The 22443-nt window shown below is 40.7% G+C and overlaps 1 protein-coding gene across 1 annotated transcript in view; it reads right to left on the bottom strand.

Moving 5' to 3' along the window:
- Window positions 1-22443, bottom strand: part of FIG4 (FIG4 phosphoinositide 5-phosphatase) — a 164447-nt gene that overhangs the window by 131596 nt on the left and 10408 nt on the right. The window contains exon 2 of the mRNA XM_034765895.1: window positions 1901-1999. Coding sequence (XP_034621786.1) covers window positions 1901-1999 — 99 coding nt within the window. The remainder of the gene's footprint in view (window positions 1-1900; window positions 2000-22443) is intronic.

The raw sequence follows: 22443 nt of genomic DNA on the forward strand, positions 1-22443 counted from the left end.
CATTGTTTATTGACTCTCCATTTCATAACGTATGTGATCAAGATTACAAAGCAAAATTGTATTTTGGGAACTGATCTCCACTGTCAAGCTTGAGTCCAAGATCAAGCAGTCTATAAGATAGCCAGCACCTAGTCCACCACAGTGATTGTTTTAAATTATTTATTAATTAATAAAAAGTGTATTTGTTATTAAGTTAAACATTGTTTTTATATTATTCAAATAAATTAAATAATTGTATCTGATAATTTAATACTTTTCTTATCCTAATTTGTCTCCTCATTTCTAACAGAACCTATCTGCATTAATCTCCATTTATTGAAGTGCTAGGACTTTTTTTCATTGGAAAGGGGAAAAATCCTTCTGCCCTGCCATACATCCCATCATGTGGTCACCTTGTGTTTTCTGTACTTTAACTGCATTCTGTAATTGTCTTCTTAGACAAATTATTTTGTAGAACTAGGGTCTATGTGGACATTTATGTCTAGGGCCCTACCAAATTCACAGCCATGAAAAATGCATCACAGACCGTGAAATCTGGTCTCCCCCCCACGAAATCTCGTCTTGTGTTCTTTTATCCTAAACTATACAAATTTTAAGGGGGAGATCAGCATTTCTCAAACTGGGGGTCCTGACCCAAAAGGGAGTTGCTGGGGGAGGGGGGTCACAAGGTTATTTTAAGGGGGGGGTCATGGTATTGCCACCCTTACTTCCGCACTGCCTTCAGAGCTGGCGGACGGAGAGTGACGACTGTTGGCCAGCTCTGAAGGGAGCGCCCCACCAGAAGCAGCACAGAAGTAAGGGTGGCAATACCATACCATGTCACTCTTACTTCTGCAATGCTGCCTTCAGAGCTGGGCAGCTGGAGAGTAGCAGCTGCGGACCAAGCGCCCAGCTCTGAAGGCAGCAATGCAGAAGTAAGGGTGGAAATACCATACCATGCCATCCTTATTTCTTTGCTGCTGTTGCTGATGGTGGCTCCGCCTTCAGAGCTGGGCTCCCGGCCAGTAGCCACCGCCCTCAGGTCGCTCAACTTTGAAAGCGGTGCCGCCATCAGCCGAGCACAGAAGTAGAGGTAGCAGTACGGCAACCCCACACTACAATAAACTTGTGGTTCCCCCCCACCCCAAAACTCCTTTTTGGGTCAGGATTCCTACAATTACAACACTGTGAAATTTCAGATGTAAATATCTGAAATCATGACATTTACGATTTTTAAAATCTGATGACCGTGAAATTGACCAAAATGGACTGTGAATTCAGTAGGGCCCTACTTATGTCCATACAGAATTCCACCGAGAGGAATGGTACAGTACCCAGTGCAGGCAGTTCTCTTTGCAGGATTGAAGCCTCATGACCTGATCCTTCAAAAAAAATATGCATATCCATAACTTTATACACATCAGTATTCCCACTGAAGTAAAAGTAAGGAAGTAATCACACATGTTTATGAAGTTAAGTAGGTGTGTAAGTCTTTGACGAGCTGGGACATTACACCATAAAATCCTTGGGGGCAGGGACCATGTCTTACTCTATTCTGTACATTACCAAGCTTTGTTGTCTGTTGCTCGTCTTGCTTCAGACGTGTAAATGATTTCAAACCAACTCCTAGCATTTAGCTAAGCAGCAGTTAAGCAAGTTCATTTTGAATTTCCGAATGACATAGCAGAATATAAGACAAAACTCACATCTATTACTTGACATTAGGAGATCACAGTTAGCAGAAACTGCACAGCTAACAGAAACTGAGTGTCATGGAAGAATGATGTAGTAGGATGACACATTTGTACTAAGATAAAAGTTTGGCTATCTGCTGTTTATGTAGAAAACAAATCATATACATGTGAAATTCAGAGCATCGTGAAATACTCATGAGTATGTTTTTCAGCTGTTCTGAACTTACCTTATCATCAATTATAACTAAATCCGTCGGTTCAGTGCGATCAATTTTCAAAACACGATACTTGGTCTCTGCATGATTACTCCCAACAAGAAAATACCGCTAGGTTTAAAAAAAGAAAAGAAAAGAATATATTGTACAAGAAAGAAAACCCCCCAAAACTATAAAACATATCAACAATAGCATTATATAGCTATAGATTAGCTCGATCTTAATTAGATCAGATAAATTTGTAAATGGTATTGTTTTAGCCATCAGCATTTCAGGTACATTTTGTATGTTCCATGAAAATACTAATCAATCCCCAACACTTAAAAAGCCCCTTAACTATCCAGTTCACAGCACAGAGGAAAGAAAACCAATTTAAATCTGGAGAAAGAAAAGCTGGCAGCTTTGTGGAGAAGGAAAATACAACTTACATAAAAGAGTCTGTCTTCCCGTCCTGTCCCCCTCCCCGCCGCCCCCTTAGCCATCACTGAACTCTCTGAAAAGTCTCCAAGCAGCCTGCTCGCATGCTTTAGTGGCGAGGCTATAAGACAGAGGTGGGCAAACTACGGCCCGCGGGACCGTCCTGCCCAGCCCCTGAGCTCCCAGCCAGGGAGGCTAGCCCCTGGCCCCTCCCCCGCTGTCTCCCCTTCCCCCGCAGAGCCACGCCACCGTGTAGGCAGCGCTCTGGATGGTGGAGCTGCGCGCTCCTGCCAAGCAGAGCAGCAGCGTGTCTGGCTCCAGCCAGCGCAGCAGCCAGACATGCTGCTCTGCTCAGCATGGTAAGTGGTAAGTGGGCTGGGGGTTGTATAAGAGACAGGGGGCCCCGGGGGGCAATCAGGGGACAGGGAGCAGGGGGCAGTTGAATGGGGCAGAGGTTCTGGGGAGGGCGGCTGTCAGGAGACGGGGAACAGGGGGGTTGGACAGGCGTGGGGTCCCAGGGGGCCTGTCAGGGGGCAGGGGTATGGATGGGGTCGGGGCAGTCAGGGGACTGGGAGCAGGGGGAGTAATAGGGGGTTGGGTCCCAGGGGGCGGTTGGGGAAGGGGGTTCTGGGATGGTGCAGTTAGGGGACAAGGAGCAGGGGGGGTTGGATGGGTTGCGGCTCTGAGGGGGGCAGTCAGGGGGTGGGAAGTGGGAGGGGGCGGATGGAGGTGGGGGTCAGGCTGTTTGGGGAGGCACAGCCTTCCCTACCTGGCCCTCCATCCAATTTTGCAACCCCAATGTGGCCCTCAGGCCAAAAAGTTTGCCCACCCCTGCTATAAGATGAAGTTGGTGAACAGTCCTAAACATGTCAGTTGTTTTTTTTCCAGTAACCTCCCAGTTTAAAGAGCTTAATAGAAACAGTATCTGTCTCTCTGTAAAGTACTTTAAACATGGAAGAGGTGATCAGAGAAACTGACTAGAATGCTAGTCAACTTCACTCTGTAGTCTTCCACATTTAAAGCATTTCTGCTTTCTTGTAGACAGAGAACACTAGCTCCAACGCCATCATAACAGGAAAGGTAAAAGAACCTAAGCTGATTGATGTATATGAGGGTCAGAGTGCCAAAGTGGGGGTGAGGGGGTGGGAAGGAGAGAGGAAAGACAAGAGAAACTCAGAGACCAAAATGGAGACAGAGAAAGGGGAAAATGCAGAAAGAGAAACTGAAGGATATGGAGGGAAAGAAATAACGGGCAATAATACTGATGTGGTATCTTTGTTGTCCATTTTTTCAACTTAGTGACTCTGAATATCAGAGTTACTAAGATGTTAGGCCTTGATCCTTCAAGGAACTTCACAAGTGCAAGGATCTGTCCATGGGGAGCTCCTTGCAGGAGTAGGGTGCCTTAAGTTAATTATTAAAGGACAAACTACACCCTTGCATAAAAACTTCCTTTCATGTCAATTGCAGTTATACAGTGTACCGATAATACATGACTCCAGTTTTATACCCTCTCACCTCAGCCCATAGATTAACTAAAATGTTATTCAGTCCTTACCACCAGAAGAATTTCTTCACATCATTGGTATATGCTGAACACTCAACATAGATTATAGCTAATTTAAATAATGATGAGCATTTTTAAGATCTGATTCTGATGGCAGATTTAGAGGGAAGAGCATTGTAAAAGATGGGCATCTACGTATCCAAGATCAAACTAGAAACACTGATTCCTTGGGTAGGATCAAATGAAAAGATATAAGAGAAGTAATATAGTATCAGTCAGGCAACACAAATATTCTGATGGATAGATTTCACTGGTAAAAAAAAAAAAATCTATATTTAAGAACATTCTACATACTATGCTCAAAAATTATATGGGCTTATTAAAAAATGCCTATTTGCCAAGATCTAAACATTACAAAGTGAGAAATCCACCAAAATTTCAAATCTTAATCCAAAAACAAATCTTTAAAAATTTAATTTCAACAGTATTGATAATTAAAAAAGAACTACATTTTTAAAAAAGGATGCTATTTATAATATTTGTATTTCTACCTCTTAAGTGAAATATGAAAAGAAAGTGAACATTTGCACTGTACTCATTACGTGACAAAAAGGTAAACTAAAATTGAATTATCCTCTACATTTAGGGTAATTAACAGTAAGTGCAGATTACAGGACTGGCTTGCTGTAGGAAGCTCTTGTTTTGCTAATTCCTTCCATCAGTACTGTCCTAAACACAACAGGGTGTAGCTTTTAATAATGCTCAGCCTAGTAGGAAAACATGATGAAATCATGTGGCTCTACTCAGCCTTGCTCTTAACTTGAACAGTCACATGGATTTAAGATGTGTGAGGGGGATCAGCAATAAGATTTACATAGTGTCCAGGTATCAGAATTCATATGAGCTAAACAGTGAAGATGAACAAAAAGTTTGTTTTTGAAAACAAACGCACAAACTTAAGTCAAAATATTTAAATTGAAATTAACAGAATTTAAAGTCCTATTCAGCATTCTCTACTCCCCCCAAAAAACTCCATCTGGTATCCTGGTACCTAGGTATTACAGTGTATATCGCGTATCAGAGGGGTAGCCGTGTTAGTCTGAATCTGTAAAAAGCAACAGAGGGTCTGTGGCACCTTTAAGGCTAACAGAAGTATTGGGAGCATAAGCTTTCGTGGGTAAGAACCTCACTTCTTCAGATTCAAGACTTCAGATACAGGACCCTCTGTTGCTTTTTACAGTGTATATCGCATGGTTCTCTGCAAAAGGGTTTCCACTTACAGAACTGTGCCATAGTATGTGTGCATGTGGCTCTTTACTATTAGGATTACAATAGTCCACCAAGCCATAACAAACTCTCCTCATTTAAATCCCCCTTGAGAACTCAATTCCACAACTTCCACACTGCAAATAGATCAATTTTAGTCACCTTATATCTTTAATTTTTATATACAGCAAACACAAACACAGAACCACCAAGACACACACTTGCCTAGACTGACAAACCATGTGATCTTAACACTTCCAACTCTTATTCTCATTGGCCCTTTACCCCCTACTCTGTATCACCCTCACTTGTAAAATTTAGATTGTAAGTTCTTTGAAGCAACTATCATACCCTTCTTTGCTGCGAAGTGTCTAGCACATTATGGGTGATTACAGTGGCACGAAAGTGCCACTGCAGTTAGGGTATGGTCACAACATTTTAAAAGGTCAATGTTTTTAAGTCCCCTAAAATGGACATGCTTAGTCTGATTTCTTAGTCATGTGGTGTGCCTCTGGAGGGTGGAGCATAGGTTTAGTGACCCAAAATTTGAGTCCTGTGAGCCAGAGTTTCCAGAGATATAAGCCCTGAAAAAAACAGCCATTTTTAACAAGTTTTTAGGGTTTTGTTTGTTTTTGCGCAGACCTAGAGATCAAACTATTGACGTGATGGTCTCAATTTGTTAAGTTTTACCCAAGGTAGCACATGGCACTCACTCAATCTTTTGGGGGTCTGGCTTGGTCTACACTACGAAATTAGGTTGGTATCTAAGTTCCCTCTAAGCTGCGCGGCTACATAGCAGCCTAATAAGCACCATGCAGGTTCTCAGGGCTGCATCAGGGAGAGGTGCTATTAACATGAATTTTGTTATGTTTTGTTTTGTTCATGCAACTTTAACGCTGCTCTCTTTCAGGAATGCCTGAATACACCCCACTAACACACATACCTTTACTCTGCCAATACCACAGTTGGCACAATAAGATTCAGAAGGTTACAGATTGTGGTGTACACTCACTAACTCCCCAGAAAGAATATCACACACATACACTTTAAAAACCACATCTTAGAGCGCCACGGGCCAATGCGACTAAGTGCTATATACATAGAGGCATTTCTCAGAGAGGATAGAGGAAAGGTGGCATGAGCAACCTTTTTTTTAATCCTTTACTAGAGTTAGATGGAATCCTGTGGGAGAGAGTGAATGAGTTGTAAAAGGAGATAAAAAGCTTGTACAAGAGAATGTTGTGACGCTGGCAGACAAGGTGGCAGATCAACTGAGGCCTCAACTGAACACTGGCCAACACTGCTGGAAACCAGTCTAGCTCACCTGCATGTTAGCATTGTTAGAACAGATGTTAAGTTTATAAGAATATGTTTAAGTGTTTAGACGTTATGAAATGCTTACAGGATGCTGCATGTAAGTAATCTCATTTAGAACATCTGTACCCCCATGTAAAACATTATATTGAGTGTTTGCATTATAAACCTCTGTACTTGTGTAAGTCAAACAGGTCATCAAATGTAAAATGCTGGCTTCCTACAGAAGGTGTTGCCCACCAAGGCAGCCTTTGAAACCAAATGAGCCATTGTGAAACATCAAAAAACAAAGACTTTGTTAATTGCTCCCCCCAACACCCAGGAATAGGAGATGTGCATGTGGACTCGTTCCATCACTCTGAACTCTGGGGAAAGGCAATAAAAATCCAGGACAGGAAGAAACTGGATCTCTATAATGCTTGGACTTTGGGGAGGGGAAGATTTCTACACATAAGCAAGGGATCCCCAGTGCTTGGTCTGGGTTAGCGCTAGAGAACACACGGAGCATGCATATTACAGCAGCCTCTATTACGTTTTGAAACCTAAGACAGTAATTCATTTGTTTATGTTACTTGCTTTAACCTTGTAAACAACTTGTTTCTTTTTCTTAGTTCGTAAATCTTTAGTTAATTTATTATAGGATTGACTACAACTGTTGTCTTTAGTATAGGAGCTAAGGTGCAATTGAACTGGAGTAAGTGACTGGTCCTTTGGGACTGGGAGTAACCTGAATATTGTGATTTTTGGTGAAGGGACATATATCACAAAGTCCAGCCTGACTGGGTGGCAAGACTGACCAGAGTAGCCCAGGGGACTGTCTGTGACACCATGTTAAGGCTGTTATAGTGGTTGCAGAATCCACACTTTATACTTGGTTGTTGAAATCTAAGTATAGAACTCACGAACAGTTTGGGGTTTATGCCCTGCTTCACAATCACTGTAAAGTTGGTACTTGTGCTCCCGAGCCACTCCAGCCACCTTGATACCATGTATGGGGAGCAATTTTTTGTTTCAGAAAGTGGAAGTAGTAACCCGGAGAACAACCATTTTAGACTTGATTTGGAACAACAAAGAGGTATTGAAAGTGAATCTGAAGGTGAAAGGCAGCTTGGATTAAAGTGATCATGAAACAATTTTATTATTCTAAGGAAATAATGGGGAATAAATGGCTAGGCAGTAGTGCTGCTGAAAAGGACATGGGGGTTAGCGTTGCTCACAAATGTAGTATTAGTTAACAATACAGTGCAGTTGCAAAAAAGGCTAATATCATTCTGGGGTGTATTGACAGATGTGCCGTATGTAACATAGGAAAAGTAACGGTCTTGTTCTACTTGGCACTGGTGAGACCTCAACTGGAGTACTGCATCCAATTCTGGGTGCCAAACCTTAGGAAAGATGTGGATAACCTGGAGAGAGTCCAGAAGAAAGAAACAAAAGTGATAAAAGGTTTAGAAAACCTGGCCTACGAGAAAAAGTTAAAAAAAAAAACAAAAAAAACAGACATTTAGTCTTGAGACAAGAAGACTGAGGGTTGACCTGATAACAGTCTTCATATATATTAAGGGCTGTTATAAATAAGACAGATTAATTGTTCTCCATGTCCACTGAAGGTAAGGTAAGTAGTAATGGGCTAATCTGCAGCAAGGTAGATTTGGTTAGATATCAGGAAAAACTTTATAACTATAAGGGCAGTTAAGCTCTGGAATAAGCTTCCAAGGGGGTTTGTGAAATCCCCACTGTCGAGGTTTTGAAGAACAGGTTGGACAATACCTGTCAGGGATGGTCTAGGTTTACTTGGGCCTGCCGCAGCACAGACAGCTGGTCTTGACTTCTTGAGGTCCCTTCCAGTCCTACACTTCTGATTCTACATTTCAGCAATTGTGGGGCTGGCATAGTAAAAGTATGCGTGTTAAAATGGCTTATTGGGGCACTGCTGACAGAAGGCAGAGTTAAGGTTGCATAGCCAACATTAGCTGTGCATTTCCTGGTTTTCAGACATTTGAGTTTTGCTCAACTCAACATTCTGCAAAGGAACAACATACCACCACGCAACTTTAACTCTGGTTTAATATGGGATTTTTATTTTGCCATTGAATATACAATAGCAAACAACAGCCTATGTTTGTGCTTGTGCAGCAGGTAGAATGTATATAGGAAAAAAATTATCTCCAGAAGGTAACACTGTCTTATGGCAGCCTCTGATAGAGGATCCTCCCTAAATAATAGAATAAGACAATCTTGGGGTCCATGTGCACAAGTTCAGGAGTCAGGAGTCAAATAAATGTTTCTGACACTGTTATAGGGGCCATATATATTATACACACTGGAATACAACATATATGCCAAGACAAAGTGAGATAAAAATAGATCTGCAAATAAGGTCATTAAAGTTCAGTTACAAAGACATTTTTTAATTAGAAAGTTTCATTTTTCTTTATAGTATGTATGATACAATTTATAAAAACATAAAAATTCCCCATTCTTAGTTCTGCTTTCCTATATCTACACCTCCCCTACCAGTCTAGACTGAAGCAGGGTGGATAAAAATCAATGATTTAAAAAAAAAAAAAATCGGATTTTATTTAAATAGGTTTTTCCCTCAAAAAGCATTTTATAAAAAAAAATTCTATCTAAAGATAGTTTTAATTAAGATACATTATAAATCAAAAATATCTCATCATGGAATAGGGATTATAAATTCTAATTCTATAGTATGAGAATATATTCATGTAATGTTTAAGAAAAGTTTTGTAAATGAGTTCCAATAGTTCATGGATTAGGAACCCAATCTCATGGGGTTCCACAGGCATCTATATACATTATTTAGGTTAATCTTTCTATCTACCCAATGGGACTCAGTGCTCAGTCTAGAAGATACCATCAGAGATGCTTAGTTATGCAGTTCTCAAACTGTGCATGGGTGTCTCCAGAGATAACATGCTTGTTAACAGCAAAAAATGTTTTTAAATAAATATAATATAGAGGTGAGAAATAACAAATCTCAGCCCTATTGTCCCTCTGCAAATTTGTGTACACAGAGTCAATCCCCTACCTTTCTCTAAACATACAAAGTTTCAAAAAGTTCAATGAATAGAAGATTGTTGAGGGTGGAATAGATCTGGACAAGGAGAAGAAGTCTGGAAATAAATGTGAGAAGGGAGGGACAGGCAGTAGAAACAAAAGTGAAACTGAGCAGCATATTCCAGATGTCTTGAGGTCTTTCTGGGTGTAGCCTTCATTGATTTGAGATCTACCCTACCATCCCCTCACTAGAAGGGAAAACCTATAATGGCATAAAAGAGACCCAGTTTGGGAATATTTTAATGAAGTTCCTCTACCTGTGGGTAAGACAGGCATGCGTGCAAAATGCAAACAGTGCAACAAAGGAATGCAAGGTCTGGTTGCCCAAATGAAACAGCATCATGAGAAGTGTTCCTTCTCAGGAGGAAGCTGCACTGAAGATGATGGAAGGAACATGCAGGATCTTCAGGTTGGTAAACTTTTTTATTTCGTACTTCTTTCTTGAGGACTGCCTGTCTTCCTTCTGGACTATTCTTGAATTCTCATGTTTGTGCAAAAAATATAGTTGCATCTAAAATGATAGTACCATAGAGTAACAGTTGTGATAAAAAATAAATAGCTGAAATAGGCAGATCTTCCTTTTACAGTTTCTCCTTTAAAGTAGTACTGAGTTTTCAGTGAATGCAATGAGTAATACTAAATGAGCAATATGGTAATAATAATTAAATAACTGCATTGACTTATTTTGTTTAGGAGAATCCATCCTCAACATACAGGATTCTGAAGACTATCCACCTTTAAGATCACCATCATTTTCTATAGTTTCAGAGTTAGCTGTCAATGATAGTGTTTCAGTCACATCATGTATGTCACATAGCCACAGTATATCACCTGTAGCAAAAAGAAAAAAAAAGTCTCCATCATCCAGAAACAACCACAGATAAAAGAACAGGAGTACTTGTGACACCTTAGAGACTAATCCATTCTATGCATCCAAAGAAGTTCGCTGTAGCCTACGAAAGCTTATGCTCAAATAAATGTGTTAGTCTCTAAGGTGCCACAAGTACTCCTGTTCTCTTTGCAGATACAGACTAACACGGCTGCTACTCTGAAACCATAGATAAGTTTGTGATAAGAATCAGCAGATTACAAAAAGAGGTAATTGATGAAAAAATTGCCTGGTTTGTTTATGCAACAAACTCTCCTTTCCATATGATTGAGAACCCAAACTTCATTAACATGGTTCAGTCATTAAGACCAGGATACAGACCACCCAACAGAGCAGATGTCGCAGGCAAATTGCTGAATAAAGTGTATGAAAGAGAAACTGAGCAGTGTGCGAAAGGTCTAGAGGGTGAAATTATTAACCTGAGTCTTGATGGATGGAGCAATGTCCCTAATGATCTTGTTGTATGTGCTTGTGTGACAACAGAAGAAGGTAATGTCTTCCTTACGGAAACAATTGATACATCAGGAAATGCACACAGCAGAATACTGACAAGAAATAGCAGTAAAACGATAATAAACTGTGAAAAGAATTCAAATGTCTAGTACACAGCTTGGTCACAGACAATGCTGCAAATGTATCCAAAATGAGAAGAAATTTAGAAGAGTGAATAGAGTCCCAAGCTAGTAACATATGGTTGCAGTGCTCATTTGATGCACCTCCTAGTCAAAGACTTCAGTGTTCCAGAAATAAAGGCTAATGTTTTTTAAATTGCAAAATACTTCCATAAAAAAACACTTTGCAGCAGCTGCTCTGAAAAAAGTGGGAGGAACCAAGCTAACTCTCCCACAAGACATGCAATGGAACTCAGTAGTGGACTGTTTTGAGCACTATATCAACAACTGGCCTAATCTGATGGTAGTTTGTGAGCAAAATCATGAAAAAATAGATGGCATTGTCACAGCCAAAGTTCTCAACATTGGGCTTAAGAGAAATGTTGAACACAAGTTAAATTCCTGGTCCAAGGAGACTAAGACTTTAAATACCAAAACCCTCAAAGAGAACACCTTTGATGCAAGACTAGAGATCCAGGCAAAACAGGGCTTGAAACTTTTTTCAAATATCCCAACTATAGCAAGAGGTCAATATGAAAAAAATGACATGCTCCCCACGAGTGAAGTCCAGGACAAATACCCTGATCTAAGGCTGTATGAAGAAAGAAGATGTGATCAACCACATCTCAAAACCGTCTTCTGGTTAAGTTAAGGAGTCTCCACCACTATTTCTCTCCCCAAGTTTCTTTTTTTTTTGGATCCTCCTCCCCTATGATTGCCTACACTGCTGTTCATAACTTTCATAAAAACTGTGGAGTGAGACAATTTTTGTCAGTTTCACAGTTGTCCATAAGGTTCTGTATAGCAACTTCATAAACTCTTCTTAATTTGGCTGCTGCTTCAGAACAGCAACAGAGGCTTGGGAACGATGGCAGAGAGCTGTCTATCTGAAGACAGAGGAAGAGCAACCCTGTACTCATTTACATTTAGAAGGTTCTCTTTGGAATTGTAAAGGCTGGAAACTTAATTTTAAAAAGCAGCCAGCTTCTGAAGAAACTGATGATTTAAGCTCTCCTGCTCACCAGATAGTTTCCCATTTTCCATTGGTGAGTAGTTGAATGAATTTTTAGGTGAGTAGAGGTAATGTAAGGAAAGAACATGGAATATCTCACATCCTAGGAATCCCACAAAAGACAGATATCTGTCAAGACTTGTAGAAGATTTAATCCTTCAAATGAATATTCCTGACTATAAAAGAGTACCTGTTGGAAAGAAATTAATGTGATAAGAGGGGGGAGGGATAGCTCAGTGGTTTGAGCATTGGCCTGCTAAACCCAGGGTTGTGAGTTCAATCCTTGAGGGGGCCACTTAGGGATCTGGGGCAAAATCAGTACTTGGTCCTGCTAGTGAAGGCAGGGGGCTGGACTCGATGACCTTTCAAGGTCCCTTCCAGTTCTAGGAGATGGGATATCTCCATTATATATTTTAAGCCTGTCAGATGTATAGGACAGGGAAGAGTCTTAAAAACAATAAAGACATCTAGTGAGGCAATAAGTAGAGACGAAAGAGACAGCTACGGGATTTTGGGGAAGGTCATTAAGGTTATGCTGAGGGACGCCTACAAATAAACAAAACCAACCAACCAACACCAACCAGCCAACCAAAACCAAACCACCAACCAAAGGCTCCAAGAGCTCCAAAGGACAACTCTGGGCAGATGTTGGTAGACAAACTGAAGGGATGTGTAAAGTGAGTTGAAAAGTTTATCCAATATGTGTTAATAAGAGGCCAAAGAAAATCATTGTAGTAACCAATCACTTTCTATAGTACTTCACACTAAATAAAAAAAAAAAAAAACATGAAGGTATTTTACTGGGTTTCCAGGGGGGAAAAAAAAAGTGACAGCAACACTCAACCAAAAACCAACAGAAGAAATGTACTACAAAAAGCTATATATCATCCAATATCACTGTGAACTACACCTTCAGTAACTTCCAGATCACAGGAAAAATCTAATTCAATATTGTTAAATCCTGAACAACAGAAGTGTCAACAAAAAAACCTCATTTGATCTGAACATTTCTATTTAGAAATATCTACGTTCTAGCCTTACCAAACACAACACATTTCCCACAATGTAAAATAAAAGTTTCAATCTTTTCACCCCGTTTTCTATTTACCACTGCTTAAAAGCAAATATTCCACTCAATGTATTTTTGAGGGTTACCCTTTACCGCTCTGTACCTTAGTTAGCCAACAAATAAAAGGCATACAACAGTTTCCTCATTGGAGACACTCTCTCTTATTATTGTTTGTAAGACATTTTCAGATTCTTTGATAAGAGATGCTATATCAGTGTGAAGTATTATTACTACAACAATTCTAGCATGGCTGCACGCAGGAGACCAAAACACACTGGTGAAATGGATTAGTCCCCACAAACTTACTACCAAGAACGCATTATTGCTTAAAATCATATGCATCTTAAAAGACAGTATTATACAAATAATCCAGAGACAAAAACGAAAGGTATGATAAGGCTTTTGATCATGCTTGGCTTATTAAAGTTGAATTTTGTTGCTGTTATTATTGGAATGACCTTAATCAATATAGATGAGAAAAAAGAATAGGATGGATCTGTCAATTGACTTAAAGATCTTTCCTTTCTCCCTCTTCACTTGATATATGGAAACTTGCTCACTACATGAAAGATGATTGAACATAAGAGGACATTTTATCTGGAAACAAGATGGAAAACATCCACCAGAATTTCTGGGCTTGATCTGAAGACTGCTACTTTGGACCAAGATTTTCAGAACTTGGAACCTAAAGTTAGGGTTCTAAACAAGTACCTCCTAGTGAAGTCATCTGTAAGAGAGCATCACTGTAGTCCAACCCACTATAATTTTTCAACTTTTCTATTGTTTAAGCATAAACATGCATCTACTTATACTGTTTCTAAATCTAGCAGTAATAACAAAAAGTGATGCTTCAACCACCAGGTGCTTGTTCAGATGAATAAATTAGTGAAAATAAATATGTGGGTGTATTAATTGTGTTAATGGATGACACGCAGTAGGACTTGAACCACAGCAGTGACAGATGCTATAATTTAATTTGCTACCACATGACTATCAGGGAAGAGTTAGAACACAAAAGAAAGAAATTACTAACACAGTAGTGAATGTGTAACATAAAACTTTTTTTTTTTTATTAAGACATCAAAACAAAAAAAGATCCAGGCAGAACAGAGCAGTTGCTGGACACCTATATAAGATTAAATGCTACCTAAAATAATTCAAAAAAATAAAATAGACTAAGGCCTATACTTTAAGAAACTTACAGTTACTATAGTTTCATTACTTGACATTCAACTCCCCCCATCCTAACAAGTTACCTCATAAAGTACCATGAAAAATCTCTCCAGTCATTACAAATGATTCTTTGAAGATTTTGGAAGTTCTGTTTTGAAAATGAAAACTGAACAGTTTCTAATCAAATAATTCTTTGACCAAGGTACTACTCCAATTTTTTTTTTTTTTGGGGGGGGGGGGGGAAATCACAAATGGAATTCCTCCATACATATTGCAGAAATAAGCAAGACAAAAACGAATTGTACTGCTAGCAACTTTCTTGACTAACAGAAAGGACTGCAACAATAAAGAGAAATAAGAATCCTTATGTGATGAAGTGGGGAACCTGAATGTACAACTTATGAATTCCATCTGATAATAGGGGCTCTTTGTATGTATCTGTGTCAGACTGCAAACTCCATTTTGACTGTGCGGTTAGTGGTCTTCTGTTGTTCCTTCACCTCCATGTTAAAACAAAATTCCATAATTAAGGGCTCAACCACTGAAATATAATTGCTCTAGAGTTTAGATAACACACTGATTCCCAACAAGGAAAACTGGTCTAACAGAGAAGTCGCCTGGTAAGGTCTTTGGACACCTGCTGAAGCTGGCAAAACACTTCCAAGCTCAAGAAAAAGAAGAAGCAACCCAGCACGGAGGGGTCTGCATGAGGTAGGGGACCTTGCCTAACTTCCTGAAGGCAGATGGTCCCCCAAGGACTGCCAAGGGAATGTTATCTAGTCTGTTTCAAAGTGTCTCTGTGTATTATATGCTTCACAACTGCCACATGCCTCCTGTGAAAGTTAAATGGCAAACCAGAAGGCTTACACTTTGGGGTGGAGTTCTGAGAGAGAAGCTACTGGAGAGTCTGAAAGGTCAGCACTGAGCAAAGGAGCTAGACAGCTTATAGCAGGGTTCCAGCTCTCAGAAATGGAGTGTTGGACGGAGGACCTGCAACTCAGTGTTCTTAGGCACTCCAATGACTGGTGCAGGGGCTGGGCACTGTTCATGCTGTGGAGGCTTAAAACACCCAGGGATCCAGAGGCCTGGCTTCCCCTCAGAGCAGTCTAGACATAAGGAGGCACTCAACTGCCATCTGAGACACCAAAGGATTAAGGCAATTGAAATTTTCTATGCAGTTTACAGAGTGTGACTCCCTTACACTGTTCATTACTCAGCTGGATTTGGTTTCTAAAGGCCAGAAAATAGGTTTATTAAATGCAGCGTTTTTGAAAAAGTACAAAACTGACAGACAGCGAAGTACTCTGATTAACCACAGTAGAGCAGATGGGCAGACCTACTGCAGACTTCCCAACACTGCCCTGCCAATTTCCTTCAACCATGACTTGGAGGCATCACTTTTTGGTGGATGGATAGTTCAAATTCCATGTCCATTCTGTCTTTGGCCTTTGCTGAGACTTAAGAAAGGTGACTTTGCATTACAAAACCAGTGCTACAGTTGATAGTGATACAATCTAGATCCCAGTGGATAGGTAACTACCAATTTATTACACATAAACCACCAAACAGCCATACAACACAAACAACCTTTGGTCCTCACCAGTTTGGATTGGATTTGAACCAAGGACCCATAATTCAAAGGCTCCGTATAACATTACCAACCTCTTGATTCAACCAGTCCCATGAAAATAACTTTTTAAAAATGAATGTCTCAAATTCAGAAGCTCATCACTTAAATTATTGTTTGATAATTCTAGATAAACAGTTCAACAATCAAATACTAACTCAGGCCACAGAGAGCTGTTTCTCCTTGGAAAATTAGTTCGTTGAATTGCTGTCCAAGAACTCGAGTTTGCTTCTTCATACAAAATATTAAGACATAAAAATTCTTCTGGCAGCATATCACAACTCATCCAGTGCACTAAATGCCCCAACAAAAAACTATGTAGGTGAAACCAGACAATCACTATGCCCTCAAATGAACTCCCACAGGAAAAAGATAAAAACACCCTATCACATGTGGGTGAACTCTTTTCACAAAGTGATCACTCTACATTTGACCTATCAGTCCTCATCCTCAAAGGAAACCTACACAACACTTTGAAAAGACAAGCCTGGGAGCTTGATTTCATAACTTTGCTAGACACCAAAAATCATGGACTGAATAGAGACACTGGATTGATGGCTAAATACAATCTATAACTTGCACCACCACTCCCAGCCATCCTCCCCTCTTCCCCTCCTTCCCCCAATGACAGGAGAGGTGTTAAAAGGCCACTTATATTTCAAGAGACTGTTCAAAGTTATGTTAACTACTTATGTACTTATGCTAAAACAACCTGTTCCACCTTGTATTTAGCTGTGACACTCAAGAGTACACTTCCCAGACCTGAAGAAGAGCTATGTGGCTTAAAAGCTTGTTCACCCATCTTGTCTCTCTAATATTATGGGACTGACATGACTACAACACCAACTGTATACATGTAGTTATTTATTACGTTTTTTTCTTTATATATTTGTTGTCTAGTCAATAAACAAACAATGGCAAATAAATCATTTTGAAGTTATAAAAAGATAGGGAGTTTAAATCAAATTGGTGTACAAAGGAGGAAAGGTTTATTATCCCCACTAGGGAGACTTACTCCTGACAGAAGCTGGGTAATCTGAAGATTAATTTTGTATTAAACCTTCCAGCCTATAATACTTAATGCAGTTTAAAAAAAACAACAAAAATAAATGCAAAATGAAAAAGAGACACATGGTTCTCATTGGCATATTTGTCTTGTAGGATTTTGTTAAATCCAATCATACTCTGCAAGCAACTGTAACGGTTGTGATGCTAAGAAAGGCAGTACATAATTCTAAAATAACCAGTTTCAGAAAACCCAACTAAACCAAGAACTGAAGGTGTTTGGGTAATAATGTTACTAATTTTTAAAACTGCAAAAGTTGTAAATGCAGAAAAAGTTAAAATACTTATGCAAAATGTTTGCAATTTTGTGGCAATAGGATATCTGTAGCTGCCTATGGCATATGTCCCAGCACACAAACGCCGCAGATAAACAGCAATGTGCTAATTACACTTTCTATTGAATTTAACCAATGATTGTGGAACATGCTGGGCTGCTTGCTGAGAGACCTTAGTAAGAAAACTGATTTGGGATCATAGGCTCAGGGCTAGTAATGTTTTAGCACACTGTGGAGATCTCTCTGCTTGCATACATGCTGAACGCTGACCTTTAGCACAGCACAACAGGAGTTATCACCTGCAGTCAGGTCACCTTCCTCCTCCAAGCCAACAACAAAATTGTTCAGGAAAAACGTTGCGCCCCAAAAAATATTTTTATGGTTGCTATGATATATATTGTATTTGACCCCAGAAAAGCAGAGCTCAGAGCATGTGATAAAATGTCCTAACATAATAATGATAATCAATCACTAACATAGGGTTAGACTGTCCTCTTTGCTACTGCACACGGAGGGGAGCCAAATCAGGTCTATTTGGGTATAAAGGATAGCAGCAACTAAGCAGCATACTTTCCCTTCCATTAATCCTGCAGAATGTCTGAGTTTTTATCAGACAGAAAGTATAGGCCAGGTGATTCTTCTAATTGTACTGTCTTCACAAAAGCTGGTGGGGACTGTCCAACATAAGAAAACCCTTACTGACAGGATTTATTTACACAGGACCAACACTGCACAGTGAAAACACTCCTAAGGATAGCTTAACGGGCAGCCATCAGTGGTCACTACATGGGAGCATAGTTCTCCCAGAAGGGAGTCTTCCTCCATGGAATAGAATGGAATATGACTTATGAGCTCGAAGTGATCCTCTCAAGAAACCAGGAATATTTAAATATTTTGCATTTTTATTTCTTCTAAAGAAACATACCTAAAAGTAAACTGCAAATTTTCCAGAATAAAGACTGAATCGTCATGTAGTTAGTGTGTGCTTATTAAAAAACCCTAACATAGTAATATAGGTAGGGTTACCAGATAGCAACTATGAAAAAACGGGACAGGGGGTGGGGGACGCCTATATAAGAAAGTCCCAAAAACAGGACTGTCCCTTTAAAAACGAGACATCGGGTCACCGTAGTTACAGGCACTAATTACTACAGCTTTGCAACAGTGATACTGTTTGTGCTATTAATATAGAATACCGTAGCAATTTTATGAGCTTATTGCGCCTGAACTGTACTGTAATTTACAGTGCAAATGACTTGAGGGACCATTTAGTGTATGTAGTGTACAGCCTGTATATACTCGTAATCAAGAAATAGACATAATCAGACGCCATCCTTAAACTTCTGTCATTAGGAACCATGTTTTCCCAGTGAAATAGTTATTGCTAATAATGGGTTCGCTGAAACTAGAAGCAATAGTAGTTAACTTTATAATGTTGTAGAGGAAAAAACTCTCAATGATACACTGAGTGTCACCTTTCAATTTCCTTGCTTTTAAACACGTTTTTACAATCATTATTTAAAAAAAAAATAAAAAAAATTTTATGTACAAATTACCTAGAAGATTGGAACACCGTCACTGAAGCATTTCAATTACTTAAAACACAATTTTCATTATAAATATGAAGAGATTTTATTTACTTGACAGAAATAAGTTGGGCCAGATTCCATTCCTTTGCTCTCCTGTGCTGCATGGCATAAGGGAAACAAAGGATTAGGAAAATAAGTATAAAGGTAAGAAACCTGGACATAGCAGAAATTCAGCTGCTACAGTGCATGCTTCCAAGATCCTGAAGAAGCCCTTCTATACAAGCGGCTTCTAGATGAAGCTCCATGGGAATTTCGAGAATGTCGCCTGTAAAAGGCACACTATTTAAAAGGAACATCTGCACAACAATTAATGCTGACCAGGCCAAAATTAACCTCCCAGCTTTTGCATTAACTCCCTCCCCTCTCTCAAACCGGGTAGGGGATTGAATAAGCACACCTAGGAGAGTTGAGAATACATGAGTCAGCCATACTGCTAGTGGTAGCTAGAGGGTGTGCAGAGATTTTTTTTTTTTTCCTGCTCTGTGCATCATGAATCTGCAGAGTTAGTGCCAGTGTTTTCCAAAAATCCTCTGCCTATACATGCACTACAAGTCCTGCCCCTTCTGCAAGGCAATCGCCCCGACGCTCTGAGGGGGAAACAATGCAGAAAGAGCTGCAGGAACCCTGTGTAGCTTTTTCAAAGTAATGCTCCAAGGTTTTCCATGAAATATTATTGTCTGAGCTTTTGTTTGTATACAGTCCAGCTTACTGTGATATAGCTATTTCTGACTTGCCTTATGACTACAGTAGATGCTCATTAGTAACAACATAGCGGTGACCTTTTGCTATGTTGGTCCTAAGCAGCTGTTGCTGTTATGGGGAGTGTTGTCTGACCAAAGGCAGCATGCTTTTTCTGATATGCAAAACAGCTACAGTACACACTAACAATTTAGAATTGTAAAAATGTGATGTATGTTTATTATTGTTACAGAATTACATTAGTATATGTACTGTACATTTTAAACATGTGCTCTGTTCTGCATTTGTAGTCTACTACCATACTGTATCAGAAAGTAGTATTAATTGAGTTAACATATAAAAGTATCAAATTTTATTTTTACATTTTAAGATCAAACAACCACCATGACCACACACACACACACACACACACACACAAACTCTTGCTCCTACTTATACATGTTTTTTGTACTCACTTGCAGTGCATACAAAGTATTACAGTTAAGTTGCCCTGGATAAGAGCGTCTGCTAAGCAAACAAATGGTAATGGTGTAATAACCTATATTAAAGTATTATTCCACATCAAGGTGTATTCTATTTATATAGTGTGTATCAACTTGTAAATTAAGATAAACTCACTCATCTCAAGTGAAAGAATGCTTAATTTTCTCTGCTTCTTCTCAGTCACAATTTTGTTTTGAAGATGGGATTCAATGTCCCAAAGAGACCTGCAGACCTGTCACCAAGTCCCTCTAGCTGTGAAAAAGGCCAAAGTATGTTCAAAGCCTTCAACAACTGGGGGTTTTTGGAGGTGGAACTTCATCAAAATCCTCCTCTCTCTTGATTATGATACATTTCATCAACACGAGCTCGTTTCTCTAGCCTTGCAGCAGCTTCAGCATTCACTAACTCTTCATTGGTTAGCTCTCCAAATGTGAGCAAATCCTCATCCATACTCACAGCAGCTACTAATCCTCTTTTTCCATGTTGACTGGAAGTGGAACATCATTTGGGGGTCAAACTCTTCAATACCCTTGTCTTCCATACCTTCCACTGGCACAAAAAATTTGCCTTTGCTGGAACAGTTGGAAATTGTTGTTAGCTTTACATCTTGCCATGCCTCAGCAACAAGGTTACCACAATCTAGCAAACGTACAGTTTTCATCACTGTCTGTACATCTGCATTGCGGTCTGCATCAAGAATAATCAACTGGTTTGCAATTTTTGATGGGTAATGTCCCTTCATGTTCTTGCTCACACCTTGATCCATAGGTTACATCAAAGATATTGTGTTAGAGCAGGAGAGGGCAAACTATGGCCCGCGGACTGGATCTGGCCCATCAGGGCTTTCAATCCGGCCCACGGGATTGCCAGCCCGGCGGCTCAGCAGGGCTAAGGCAGGCTCCCTGCCTGCCTGATCTGGCCCCGCACCGCTCCCGGAAGCGGCTGGCACCACGGCCCTGTGGGAGAGGGGGCAGAGAGCTCTGTGCGCTGCCGTCACCTGCAGGCACCGTCCCCCGCAGCTCCCATTGGCCAATGGGAGCTTACAGGGTGGTACCCACAAGCAAGGGCAGCACGCAGCGGAGCCTTCTGCCCCACCTCACCACCAGGAGCCACTGCCGGACATGCCGGCCACTTCCAGGAACAGCGCGGGACCAGGGCAGGCAGTCAGAGAGCCTGCTTTAGCCCTGCTATGCGCCACTGCCACCCCAGAGCCGCTCAAGGTAAGCTGCGCCAGGCTGGAGCCCGCATCCCAAACCCCTCCAACACCCCAACCTCCTGCCCTGAGTCCCTTAACCCCCTGTCTTGAGTTCCCTGCCACACCACTCCTGCACCCCAACCCCTTAGTTCCCTGCCGCACCCTGCACCCCTCCTGCACCTCAACCACCTGCCCTGAGCCCCCTCCTGCACCCCAACCCCTTGCCCTGAGCCCCTTTCTGCACACCGCACCCCAACCCCCTGCCCCAGCCCTACAGTCATGGCCCTGCATACAATTTCCCCACCCTGATGTGGCCCTCGAGTCAAAAAGTCTGTCCACCCCTGTGTTAGAGGGTAAGAATTCAACCTGAATGTTGGTGAGAACCACTCCTTGGGTGGAAGTGGGGGGTGGAGAAGTTATCCAGTAAGAAGCACATTGTATGGCTCTGCAAGCAAAACTGATAATCCCACTTTTTTAGCCAGTTGATGAAAATCTCACCCGTCATCCAGGCATTTGCTGAACTGACATAAGTGAGGGGAAGTTTACTGAAATCCTTTGGAAAGCATATGGGTCTTTTTGACTTTCCAGTCATGAACAGTGGACATTTGTTACTCCCATCCATGTTGGCAAAAAAGAGCACACTTACCCTGTCCTTTGAAGCTTTCCCCCCTCCTAGCTTTTCATTTTTTCCCATGTCCTCTGGCACAGAATCCTTTCAGATAAAATCCTGTTTTGTCAGCATTGTAGATGTCAGCTGGGGAAAACTTTTCAAGAACGTAAGGAAGCTTTTTGCGCTGCCCCTGCTCAGCTGCTGGCTTGCCCGCCGATGTTTTTTCACCATGCTCTTTTTTGTAAGCAACATTGAAGCGTTTCTTCCATCTAGGACTGTCACTTGCCTTAAAATTGTTCAATCCCAGAGAAGCAGCAAGCTGAAGGGCTTTTTCCTTGATGGCTGGTCCAGTGAGCAGTGCTCCCTGAGCCCTCTTCTCCTTGAGCCATATAAAGAGAGCCTGGTCAACATCAGGGGCTTTTCCTTCATGCCCGCACATACAGCAGCTATTCAACTGTCCAGCTTCGTATTTAGCCAAAAGCGTATCCTTCTACTTCCACATACAATCGACCTGTGCAAATCCCACTTGACTGCAACTTGGTTTTGAGTAGCCCCTGGAGTTTGACAGTCTCAGATAATCTGTACTTTTTCTTTCAGTGAAAGACTTCTGGCATTTTGTCTGTTTTTGACACACAAAAAATGATGCAAACTGAGGATGTAACGTCACAACATC

Source organism: Trachemys scripta, chromosome 3, assembly GCF_013100865.1.
Source record: "Trachemys scripta elegans isolate TJP31775 chromosome 3, CAS_Tse_1.0, whole genome shotgun sequence".
Taxonomy (NCBI): Eukaryota; Metazoa; Chordata; order Testudines; family Emydidae; genus Trachemys; species Trachemys scripta.